The following is a 13,730-nucleotide window of genomic DNA, read 5'->3' as shown; positions in this document are numbered from 1 at the left end:
CCCTGCTAAACATGCTTCCTTGTTAAAACTAGGATTGCCTCTTGATACACTACCAGTATCACATTTCTAATTTATCTGTTGTCAGCAGCTAAGCTGATACACTTCACCAGAAATTGCTCATAGGACACTGCTGCCAGAAAATCACAACCATACAGATGATGCAACATGAATCATGCAACCAGAAGCAGCATTATGTATGGAAGTGGTAAAAATACAACCAAGAGAAAAATAACGTATTGCTTTCTCTCTAGCACAGACACATTCCAAAACGTTTAACATTTTAAATATTATGTTTTCTGTTGATTTTATTTATTTTTTAACATTAATGATTGAAGTACAGTGGTACCTCAGATTACATACGCTTCAGGTTACATACGCTTCAGGTTACAGACTCCACTAACCCAGAAATAGTGCTTCAGGTTAAGAACTTTGCTTCAGGATGAGAACAGAAATCATGCTCCTGCGGCGCAGCGGCAACAGCAGGAGGCCCCATTAGCTAAAGTGGTGCTTCAGGTTAAGAACAGTTTCAGGTTAAGTACGGACCTCCGGAATGAATTAAGTACTTAACCTGAGGTACCACTGTATATGTTTTGGAAATGCTCCAAAATGTGTGTGTTTGTGTGTGAGTTTTAATATACACTATACACTAACAACACAATCCTAAACCTGGCTTTTGCAATGTCACACACCACAATTTTATACTAATGACTCAAGTCTGACACACCAGCATACATAGGACCGGGGTGCAAGTAAATAATATTTCCTGATGCAGGTGGAACAGAAAGAGAAATCTGGGTGTCATCTGCATATTGGCGACAGCTCATTCCCAATTTCCTGATGATAGCTCCCAGAAGCTTCAAACAGATACTAAATGGGGGGGGGGGCAACATGGAACTCTGTGGGACAGCAGAGGACTTCAGTGGCACTGAACAAGAGTCCTTCATAACTACTTTCTGGGAATGGCCTCAAAGGTGCTAGTGGAACTATCATAACTTGGTACCTCTAACCACCACTTCTCAGAGCCGTTACAGAAGGATACTGTGGTCAACAGTACTGAAGTCACCAACAGGTTAAAGAGAACAAGCAGGGTCACACTCCTCCATCTCTCTCCTAGCAAATATAATCAATCAGGGCAACCAACACAATTTAAGTATCGTGACTGGGTCAGAGTTTGAACTGAAATGGGTCTATTTAATCAGTTTCCTCCAAGCATGCCTGAAGCTGGACAACCATCTCCCTCTTAACTAAATTGCCCCCAAATGGGATATTTGCCACTCAGTGATATTTTTGAATATTTTTGGATCCAGGGAGGTCCTTTTAAGTAGTGCAATAATCAAAACCGATTTACAGATAGAACAGTCAGTGTTTTGGGTGCCTCTATAGGACTTGCTCTAATCGTGGTGTCCAGTTCTGTCCAAATCTATCCCTAAAGTGCCTTGCAAAATTGTAACAAATAATGGTTGACTCTGATCCCAGTCAGGCAGTGTCTTCAAGGAAACAATCTGCACAACTCACTCTGCTGATATGTGATGTGACGTATGTGTGTGTGTGGCATGTGTGTGTATTTGTGTCCCACCTAATGGTGCTCAAGGCGGAATTTTTGCCCATGGTAAAGCAGCTCCAACACCACTGCTGCTAAAGGACACCTAAGATCGGCTGGAAAGATCTGTTAAGAGATATGCTACACTATTTAGGTCAGAAGGGGGCTGCTAAAAAGATATAAGGAGGCCCTAGTTTATTGTAGAAATCCTCCAAAAGTCATTATTTTCTATTGTGAAAAACTCCCAAGAAGAGTGCTAAAATGTATAATTATACTTGCAGGAACAATTAAAACTCTGTACTGCAAGGGGAGCTGTTGGCACACAATACAAAGATTGTGCATTAGATCATCCATCAGCTTCTGTAATATCCACTTCCAGCTATAAGGAGTCATGTTTCAACACCTCCGATTCCCTGATGCTGACAAGCTAAACAACTTGTTTTGTCTCTGGGAGCTCTTCTCTGGTGATTAACTGCTTATAGTGAATACTAATTATGTGAAAATACAGTACTGTAAAAAAAAAAGGGTGGGGGGAGAACTGCCCTACTTCCTTTACCTGCAGCATCACCATTCCCAAACTCCCCACTTGCTTCTAAGAGGTATATGCTATTGTTCCATCTAATACAAATATGATGACATTTTATCACACTACAAATAAATTAATGTGCCTACTGTATATTTTGAAAACACTAAGTGACTTGGGCAGCAAGATTTTCTTTATCCTGCCATTTGCAGACAAGTTAAACAACAGTGTATTGCTACTTCGTTAAATGTTTGCAATAACCACAAGCACGTATATAATTGCAGTGTGGTATGTGTGAATTAGGGAACTATTACTAGGAATGGAGCCTGATATATGTCCCCAATTCCCTACATCCTAACTTGAAAATATACCCTGAATTGTCATTTGCGTGAAAATGAACCTCAGATTAAAATCCCTTTTACCAGAGGAGTCAGAGAATTTGTTCTTCCATTTTACATCCAAAGAGCTGGTTAAAATGCTAACATGGCAAAATTAAAAGCCATTAAACAATATAAGGCAGCGAGTGATTAAATCTACCAAACACATTCAAAGCAGCTTAAGCTACTTTTTAATTAAAAAGAAAAAGATATCACTAGCAACATTCAGATGTGTTCATCTAGATAAAGCTAACAGATCATTCCAAACACAAAAGCTACTGATACTGCTATGCAGGAGACTAAGTTTAGAAAATGACCTCAGGATTCCAACTCCCTGGCCTCAGGTACAGACTCCTTGGGCAGAGCAGAGTAGCATATAGACACTGCTACAAATATGATCACTCTATGCCTGCTAATTAAGTAAGCATTAGTAACAGTGGCCTTGGAGGAGGCAGTGTTCCACCTTCCTGACAAAGTAAGGGAAACAGCAGTGGAACATTGGTTGCAGCAAAGATTGAAAAGAAAATACCAAAAGCAATGTATGCCAATGAAAATACATAAAGCTAACTTTTGGCACAAAGAGCTTTAAAATTATTATTGTAATTGTTGAAACATGATAAAGTAAGGGGTGTTCTCTATTTAATCATTCTCAGCCAGAATACATTATTAATTTAAAATGAAAATTCTGGATAAGTACATATTCAAGGGCATCTTTTCAGAAGTTGGCCCCATTTCTGAGTCTGACACAGTAGATTTTTCTTTTCTTTTTTGTAAAGAAATTGCCAGCAGGTTTAGTTAACCATAGGCTTGCTGCCAGGACTCTTAAGATCAAACTTATTCAGGCTGAGATGATATCATCTGCCCCAGGATACTGATATTTACAGAATCTGAAATATATACAACAGCAACCACCATATGCTAACATTTTTTAATCCTTTTATTTTCCTGCTAATCCAATACAATTTCTATGTCTCATAAATACTCCATGTGCACATTTTTCTTTTTAATAATTGTTTCATGAAGAGGACATCTTACCTAAAAAACATGCCCTGAAATAAAGTACAGGAGCTTGATAGCTGCAGGAGTACAAAACATGATATTCATAGCGAATCACCTCAGATGCTGCAGAGTTTCCAGCCACTTGAGAGTCATCTAGACATTCCTGAAACAAACATTAACAGTGGACATAACCAGAGAGAATGGGAATGAAATACAAATGAATAAATACCTTAAATAATCATAAATGCTATCACCATGCTGTCACCTGCCTTATCATAAGATTATAATTTTAGCAATCACTTCACATTCTTCAGGCTGCCTTCCTTTTTTGTTTTATTTTTAAAACTTTCACATGTATCTTTATCTCTCTACTTGTTGACTTATTAATTAAAATAGGATATTTTTTAATGAGAGAAAGGTTTCTTAATGGTATCATAGGCAAGTTCCTAGGGAAAACTTGTAAAACTTACTCCGCCCTTCAGAACTCAACTATGGAAAGGGCATGTATGAATTGAGCAGGTCACTTCCAAATTAATAATTTGCATTTGTTAAACACATTCAGGCATCCAAAGTGCTTCATGTGCATTATCTAATTGTACCCCTTACAACAAACTTGTAGGAGAAATTCATTATTATTATCTCCCAAAATGCAGACAGGACTGAACGGCTTGCCTAAGGCTGACTAGTGAGCTCATACCAGAGCCGAGATTTAAACATGGGACTTCCTGATTCAAAGTTCAGTCTCTTAGCCATGATGCTACACCAATTCCCTCTTATGTCTGTTTCACCTATAATGTTCTTTCCAACCCAAGAAAGGATAATCGATATACTTTACTGTAGGCACTTGCAGATGGCAGGGAGGGTGCCAGCACTAACCTCCCCAGTTGCCCATGCTGCTGCTGCATACTGGGATGGAGAGGAAGAGGTGGTGGTAAGGTCAGTGCAGTGCAAATGGACCAGCTGAGGGAACTGTTATATAAACCTAGCCTGGGTCAATTCACACAGGCAAACCCACACAGAAATCAACACATGTTGAAGCAATTGTACGATTTTTATGACACTTCCAGCCTGCACCATGTTTTGCTGCTAAACCTGGTTTAAGCAACTTTGCGGTGGCATGGTGAATTAAGCTGGGTAGATGGACAAGTTATTATCAAACAGCTTTACCACTGTCTATATTCTGCATGGATACATTCCACCCATTTTGTCAACATACCAATTTAGTTCTGTGAAATGTTACCGTTACTGCTGACGATCTTCCAGTCAATTTGAAAAGTAAACTAACCTCAGATAATTTCCTATATAATTCAATTTATGTGGAACAAATGCCAATGTCAAGATTGAAAGAGACAGTAGGCTTGATGCTTTTTTTATTTTAAAAAAATTATTATTAAAGAACATATACTTCAATGTCATACAAAAATAAAGAAAAGCAACACAACTGAAAGAAAATGAAATTTAACATCCCCCATCCCAAAAATAAATAAACGTGGGTTGTTTAATTCACAATCTGGGGGGAGTATTGGTGTGTTGGGGTAATAACTTTTTTTTAAAATGCTTTATTTATAAATAACACAATATTGTGCTCAAGGTATGATATTTTCACTTAAAGCCGAAAAGATACTAAAAATTCCAAATATTAGCATATTTCACAGAAAACGTTTGAGCACTGCTATCATCGTTCATATATAAAATAAACAGCTTGGTGCAATTTTTGAAGAGAAGAAAAATCCACACAATCCCTCCAATTCTGTTCTTGCTACTATATTGCACAACTGATTTTTTATTTATTTTTTGGTAGTTTATAAACCTTTGCAACCATGTTATTGAAAACAGAGCTCTTAAACTGACTAAAAGGAGACCATTACTGAAGTAGGAGTAAATAATGATATGGTGAAAATATCTAAGCTACAAGGGAGGTGGAGCCTAATGCAGAGGTATTTATTAAACCCTCCCAAAAGATCACAATTAACAAATTAATTTACTGGCAAGTACTGGTGTTCAAAGGCTTTGAAATGAGGCCATTAACTTCTCTTTTTTCTTTTTAAAAAACATGCTTCATGGAGTGAACTAAAAGGAAATACTGGAACATATTTGTCAAGATAACACAACTGATGCATTCACAGTATAAAGGCAGCACGCCTGCCAGAAAAACGTGCATATGTGCGCACAAGCTGAGTAATGGCATGCTTCCAAACTCATGCCTTATACAGCCATAGAATTTGTAGGTGCACTTGGTGACAACCAGCTGTGAGTTCAAAATTCACTATACTGATTTTTCTGGGTGAAGTACTGAATGGCTGAATGGCTGAAAAAACAGCTTCCCTAAGAACACAGTTGGCGGTATCATATGCCTCTCAGGTTGTTAATGAACTTTAATTCTTCCTCCTACATTAGGAAAATGCCAGAACAAATCATGTTAAAGATGGTAGACTTGTGTTAAACTTGACTAAACACTTAACATTATGTTCCAACTTAGTAGTAGCCAACAGCCTGACCTTATTCAGAAAATAAAACCAGTATATGATTTAAAATAGTCAAGATAATTATTGGAAAAACAGAACAGCAGTATTTTCTAGAAAGATGCTGAAGCAATTTTTAAAAAGATGAAAACCTGTTCAATAGACAACTATAACACAACATGCCTTTTTATAGAGAAAACATACATGGTTTTTACTAGATATTCAGAGCTCTCATTTTTGCCTGCCTTGTTTCTAGAAATATGATTACTTGCTATATCTGTGATCTATAAACATACAAGGACTTCTGAATCCTTCTTAAGGCCAGCTCTAATCCCTTTTTATTTGGTAAACAGTAGTAACAGGATGCATGACATAAAGGCTTGAGTACTCATGTGTAATATTTTTCTCTGTACTTCCAATAGGGTGGATGAAAAGAATTTACCAAGGGGAAGTCAACTTTGGTCTCTGTAAATGTTGATAGCATCATTTTCTGAAGCTGAGCCATGTTCTAACTGAAGTTCATTTTAAGTCACCTTAATACACCCTTTACAGTATTTGACGCTCCCTGTGAATGAAAAGACCACAAAATCTGAGATTATTCTGTTTAGCCTTATGTGCAAAGGAAAATAAATTGTGCTTTTAAAACAAACTATCCTAGCTTTAGCTATAATGATTAGCAATCACATTAAGTAGAAACAAGGAATTTTTTTTTAATAATCACTAAGAAATGCATAATACATCATAGGATACATTTCTTTGGACATGATTCTGCCTCATGTCCTAAAAGCAAAGTATAAAGAGGCCCTATTTGGTAATTAAAATAGCCCTTCCTTTTCCTTCCATGCTGCCACATCACAGCTGTGCCAGGTGCACATAAAAGTGACCAACTGGCTATGGTAAACCAAGTCCCTCCCGCACCATGCCTTCAGGTATATATACCGACTAGTTTCTGCTTCTTAGTCTCTCCTGCTGTGCAGACTACTTGGAGCAGGAGTGATAGTCCACAATTACAAAACATTCCTATGAGGAACCCCCTCTGTCCTCTTCACCAATGCTGACTCAGCAGAATATTTTAATTTTGAAAGACAATGCAATCTGTTTTTATTGTTAATAGTGCATCGTTGAATTCAACTCATGGTGTTTAATTCAGCTAAGTCAGCCTTAGGGCAGATCCAATGAAATCAATAGGCTTGACTAACTTAAGTCCACTGAGATGACAAAGTTGGATTCAGTAAGTTGAGCATTCCAAACAGCATGGGAAGGGCTCCTCAGCAGAAGAAGCTCTCCACTTCAGACTTTTGCCCTTCATGATTTGAGGGGGGCTACAGGAAGGGCAGATCTTAGGAGATTTATTCCTGTTCTCACTTTTTTAGGTACTGATTTTACACACAAGCAGAATGCCCAAATAGGGCCATAGACAGACATGCACCACAAGCAGACAAGCAATTTTATCCTCAGCATGCAGTTTATTCTGAAATGATTTTAACTGATATTTAGTCTTAGGATTTACTGCTGCGGATTTAAAAAAAAGTCATTTTATTATATATGTGCATTGGTTTATTATGGTGTTATAGTTTTAGTGCTGCTCCCATCATTCTTTTAGATGCACTAGTGTGTTTTAGAATATGGGTGACATCCACCACCATGTGAATCAACTTCCACTTGCACAATGGAACTTCTCCTTCCCCATCTTCTGGAGCAGTTTCTGGAGACTTGTGATGAGTTACTGGGAATGAAAGGAAAGGAAAGGAAAACTCTGTTGTGCAAGTGAAGTGTGTTAATAATAATAATAATAATAATAATAATAATAATAATAATAATAATAATTTTTATTTATACCCCGCCCTCCCCAGCCAAGGCCGGGCTCAGAGCGGCTTACAAGCAATAATAAAAACAAGTTGAATGATTACAACTTAAAAACAAAATTAAAATACAACATTAAAATATTTAAACATTAAAATATTAAAATATAGCCTCATTGTAGGAGGAGAAGGAAAGGAAAAAAGAAAGAGAGGGAGAGAGGGAATCAAATTGGCTCCAAGCCAAAGGCCAGGCGGAACAACTCCGTTTTACAGGCCCTGCGGAAAGAAATCAGATCCTGCAGGGCCCTGGTCTCATGAGGCAGAGAGTTCCACCAGGCCGGAGCCAGAGTTGAAAAGGCCCTGGCTCTGGTTGAAGCCAATCTAACTTCCTTAGGGCCCGGGACCACTAGGGTGTTGCTATTTATGGACCTTGAGGCTCTCCGTGGGGCATACCAGGAGAGGCGGTCTCGTAGGTACGAGGGTCCTAGGCCGTGAAGGGCTTTAAAGGTCAAAAGCAGCACCTTAAATCTGACCCTGTACTCTACCGGGAGCCGGTGCAGTTTGAAAAGCACTGGGTGAATATGCTCCCATGGCAGAGACCCCATGAGGAGCCTCGCTGCAGCATTCTGCACCTGCTGGAGTTTCTGGGACAGCTTCAAGGGCAGCCCTGCGTAGAGTGAATTACAGTAGTCAAGCCTGGAGATGACCGTCGCATGGATCACTGTGGCCAGGTCGGGGCGGGAAAGGTAAGGGACCAACTGCTTGATGCTAGGCAACTAAGTAAGCATAACTGGAGGTCACCTTAATTTTTGATAATTTTATGGTTTGTTTTTAAATGGTATTTAATATTGTGTGCTGCCTTTGAAAGGGTACCCCTGAAAGGCAGTCTAAAATATTGAAACTGAAATAGTACAAATAAATGGATGTGTCATAACAAACAATTAACTTCTCTAATAAATGCAACTGAAACAATCCAGTACAAAAAAAAAATAGTTCTATTACTGCTCAATTCATTTTGCATTATGCTGGTTGCATTAATGTAACTTGCACTGTTTTTGACTGGTTTTATGAAGGCAGAACTAAAGTCTGTTATCAAAAGATTTGCTTGCAGAATGGTGAGTAGAAAGTTATCATATTCAACTGTTTCAAAACAGGATTTAACTTAATTTAATTCAACAGGAACTAATATTTTCTAGAAAAACAGCACACAATCACTTGGTTTTCCCCACTTATTTTCTTCTCCATGATAATTTCACTTGCATGGCTGCCACACTGCATAGGAAAACTGAATCTGGGACTGACTGTTTCCTAAACAAATTGGGAAGTTGTCATCAGGAAGCATCTGTTATTTTATTACACTCACGTAAATGCATTTTTGTGCTATCATAATGGAGTACTGAGCAGATGCTTTAAAGCACTATACCTAGTGCAATAAATGCTTAATAATAAAAAGACAAGTAGTTGCCATCTAATTAATGATACAAGTTGCTTTACAAATGCATTCTCACAAGCAAAATTTGTCCATCATCGGGTGGGTTGTTTTTTTTAAAAAAAGTATTATGCCTGCTTCCAAAATGTTATCAGTTCTGTTCCCTTTAACGCTATATTAGAATTGTTTGGGAGGGATTTGAGAGAGAAAAGTTAATACAACATATACATTTCTCTTTTTGCAAACAAAGGATTTTTGTCTTCTCAAAAAGCTCTTCCAACAAGACCCTTCACACAAAGTTCAACTGCTGGCAGAAGTCGTTAATTTGACTTTGGCATTGACTGGTCCAGGTCAAGGCAGAACACAAAGTGAGCAAAGGCTATTCTTGAGGAAGAGGTAGGCTGACAGAAGTTGTGGTCAAACAAGGAAGGCAACTGTTACAAAAAAGATGCTGCAACTCTTCTTCCCCATCCTCAAATGTCACACAAAGCTTGGTCCAGATCCTTTCTGAAGCAAGATTCTCCAGCATTGCAGATCCAGCTTGCAGGCATTTTAACAGTATGAAAAAGTGATAGTGGAATAGGGTGATATGACATGGATGTATTTGCAAGACTGCAGTCCTTCCTACACCTCTTCAACAAACTCCCTTGCTCTCCTACTGCCAACTGTAACTCCCTTCAAAATTCATATTGCAGAGTCAAGTCTTGATCCCATCAACAGGAAGCCAGAAGAGGCACAAAGTTTCTAGTATGATTAGCTGAAAAGCTATTGGATCTGAAAGATGTAAAAAAAAGTAAATGCAAACCATTTAGTGCTAATAGGGAACACTAAAGTAGCACTAGTCTGTTATGTTTTAGGAACTTAAGTATTGGATCCCTAAACTCCAAATTCCTTAATGTGGAGTATGGTGCAATCCCCATGCAATAAATAATTGTCTAGGAAAGTCTCAAGAAGAAGATGCATCCAGTAAACAGGCTGTATGCTTTTATTTTAAGTTTCCTACTCTGGAGAGCACAAATCAGTAATTTTGCGTTACCAACAATGACTTCCCACAAGGCTTTGCATATTTTAAACTTCTGTGTGAAATATTGCCCTTTTTACACCCCAAATTATACAATTACAAAGGTGCGCTTCACCTTGGGCAAATGGAGTACCAGATCAAACGAACATGGAAGACTACATCAGGACAAAGTTAAACAAATAAAGAGCTGAAATTAGTTTAATGTAAGGGTGCTGCTGGGGCTTGTCTGCTTGGTTTGATTTTATCTCTACCATAAGTTTCCACCTCCCAGGTGTTCTTTATTAATCCTGAATTCACCCTTGTTGCTTGAAGTCCCCACGAGTCTAATATATTCAAGCTTACTTTGGCTTTTTGGCATAACTTACTGAGTTGTGTCTAATCCTCCCCTATTGAATCCAGCAGTTAAACATATGTGGTCAATTACATATAATTCTCTAGGATCAGACCACCTCACAATACCACCTACCCCCAACACTTAAGGCTGTCAAAAGACATGGAGAATGGCATTGGGAGAACAGCAATTCTTGGCACGTGAACAGAGTTTCCTTCAGACTGAATAACCACTAGACCACATAGGCCAGGAAGGCAATGACGATTACAGTTCAGTTTCAGCTCCAAAACATGAAATCATGAGACTGGAAGGAACTCAAAGCCCCAAATCATACTTTAAGGCAGGATCTTCTACCAGATATTAATCCACATCCAGACCACATACCACATTACAGTATGCCACAAACACAGAAAGAGAATGAAAAACCCTGCAGGCAAGGAATAGTTTGGTAAAACAAATCCAAATGGCTCAAGCAAATAAAGCAAACATGCTATAAGGAAAGACAACGCCTTACCCCAAATTGATATGAGAGAAAATTCTCTCTCAACACCAAATAACGCTTAAAATTATTTGAGAAGTGGAAACAGAGCTCCATAATAAGGAAAAAAAACCTTCCTGTAACAAAAAAGAAATATGGAACGTTGAAAGCCTGACATTTCCAAAATCCTCAAGCTTCCTGTTAAAGCTTCTATTTTTCTTTTGCCAAAGAAATAAGACTGCATCTTAAATTTCTATGTACTCCTATGACAATAAGTGGAAAGAAGCAAGGAAGCTTTACACTAATTACAAACATGAGCATCTGCATGAATTTACCATAATCGTTCTTCTACAATTTAACAGCTTTATGGGAAATCCTAACCAAATTCTGGATAATATTATGGTAAGCACTAATCCCATCCCCTCCACATTAAAAAATAAAATAAAATGTTTCATTGACAACTTATAGATGATCCAGTGAAAGGAATGCTTTGCCTTAAATAAGTTCTAAACATAAATGTTTTGCAAAAACAATTGGCTGTGGTTATTTTTGTGGCAAATGTAATTTCAACAAAATATTTCTTTCAGAATAGCTTGCAACTTTACCTAGCATAAAGTCAGGGTGGGGACACAGAGGGAACTATGTTCTCTCCAGCAAGTTCCAGAGCAAGTCTGGCATATTCTTTGAGGCTCAGTTGGTTGCTACGCAGAAGACAAAAGCTTTAGTGTTTTAAGGGAGCTATACAGAATCTTCATTGTAGGAAAATGAATTTCACTTAATGTTACATTTGTACTACAAATCTATGGTGCAACAGCATTTGAAATACTGCGTACCATTCTGTTCGCCTTACCTCGAAAAGGATACTGTAGAGTTGGAAAAGGTTCAGAAAAGGACAACCGAAATGATCAAGGGGGTGGAGTGTTTCCCCTATGAAGAAAGGCTGCAGTGTTTGGGATTTTTTAGCTTACAGAAAAGGCAAGTAAGAGGTGACCTTCCTCTCTCCTAACACTAGAACTCATGGACATCCAATAAAGCTGAATGTTGGCAGATTCAGGACAGATTTTTAAAAAGTACTTCTTCATGCAGCTCATAGTTAAATTATGGAACTTGTTTCCACAGGTGATGGCCACCAACTTGGATGGCTTTAGAAGACAATTGGACAAATTCATGGAAGATAAGGGCTCCTAGTCATAATGGCTATGATCTTCCTACATGGTCGGAGGCAGTAACACTTCTGAATTCCAGTTGCTGGAAGCCATAGGAGGGGCAAGTGCTCTTAAACTTGGGTCCTGCTTTCTGGAACCTGGTTGGCCAGTGTGAGAACAGGATGCTGCGCAAGATGGGCCATTGGCCTGACCCAGTAGACTCTTCTTATGATCTTACTGTTTCTGGTCCTACTGCAATAACATCTTCAGGATAAGCCTGTTTGCCCGCATTCACACAAAAAGTGTATGGCTATACCATGGTTTAGTGCAATGTGCACAAGCTGCAGTAAGTCTTAGGCTCATATGTTTTCTCCTCCTAAGAGGTGCCTGAGAAGAGTTCAGATGCTTTTGATTCAGGTTTCAGTTAACCAGCTTGCAGTGTTGTCCTGGGTTTGTGGTTAACTATACCCACGGCTAGTTTCAACAAATGAATGTCAAAAATCATGCCTTACATGACCTTTGAACTACATACTTTCTGATTCACAGCATGTAATCTTAGTCACACCATATTATATGCAGCCTCATGGGAGCATGCCAATGATTGTGAAATAATGGGAAACCACAATCTGCTTCCTAAAGGGATGATTCAGTTCTAAATCTGGGACTTCGTGATGCAGCCTTATAATAAATAACTTGGTTCAGATGAAAGGTGCTTGGTCCAATAAACCACAATTTACTAGACCAAGAATGAACCTTGCACATATGCACTCCCTCCTCCTTTGTGTAATGAAAAAACTCCCAATACATATTAAACAACCACTTCCTGTTACATCTTAACCATGACACAGTAGTTTAATATCTGGCTATAAACCAACATATCAAACCACAATTCAGATTAATGGGGAACTGTGGTTTAACAGGACACTGTGGTTTAATAATGGGAGTTTTCCATTATGGCATAGAAGAGAAGCAGACAAGGGAATGTGTGGGCACAATATTTGTTCTTGTTTGGCATGAACTGGAGCTAAGTCCCTCTGCAATCATCGTAGGGATAAACTACAAGGATGGCTATTGACACATTGAGCCCCCGAATGTTCTCTTCAGGTCTGCAAGATGTTCTCTAAAATGCTATCAAAAGCTACCTTCAAGTCATTCTTACACCATTATGTCAGTCCTCTATCCAACCATTGCTCTGTGAAGATTAATGTGATTAAAACTGTAAATAAGACAAAAGTAAGTCTCTCAAAATTCGGGGCACGGGTCAGGGAAGAAGCAGTCCTTGGTCAAAGATTATTCATTTTGCCAAATGAGGGGAGAAATATGAGGGACTGCTGGTATAAAAAAGATCTGAAACTGTAATCTGCATAGAACAATTTTATTAGAGCAAGAGGAAACTGTGTGAAGTCAGTTGTGTACTCTGATAAATCTGTTCCCAGACAGTAGTACTCCCTTGCTAGAAAAGTTAAGACTGTCTGGCTCCTTGTCCTTCCATGAGCAAGTGAAGACTTTCTTATTCCAACAGGCTTTTGGGAACTTTTTGTAAGGAAAGGGCTGCTGCTGTGATGTTTTTATTTCGTTATCTGTATGTTTTAATAGATCATAAAACATACAGATATATGATCT

At 38.5% G+C, this 13,730-nt stretch overlaps 1 protein-coding gene across 5 annotated transcripts in view; it reads right to left on the bottom strand.

Annotated features, from left to right (window-relative positions):
• The window catches only part of ATG10 (autophagy related 10), a 106,629-nt gene that overhangs the window by 35,372 nt on the left and 57,527 nt on the right, over positions 1-13,730 (bottom strand). For all 5 annotated transcript variants that reach the window (XM_083577149.1, XM_083577145.1, XM_083577146.1 and 2 more), the window contains exon 4: positions 3,476-3,602. In XM_083577149.1, coding sequence (XP_083433275.1) covers positions 3,476-3,602 — 127 coding nt within the window. The remainder of the gene's footprint in view (positions 1-3,475; positions 3,603-13,730) is intronic.

This window comes from Podarcis filfolensis (genome assembly GCF_964270895.1).
Source record: "Podarcis filfolensis genome assembly, chromosome: 11".
NCBI lineage: Eukaryota > Metazoa > Chordata > Lepidosauria > Squamata > Lacertidae > Podarcis > Podarcis filfolensis.
Note: the sequence above shows the minus strand (reverse complement) of the source record. Positions and strands in the feature narration are given on the sequence as shown.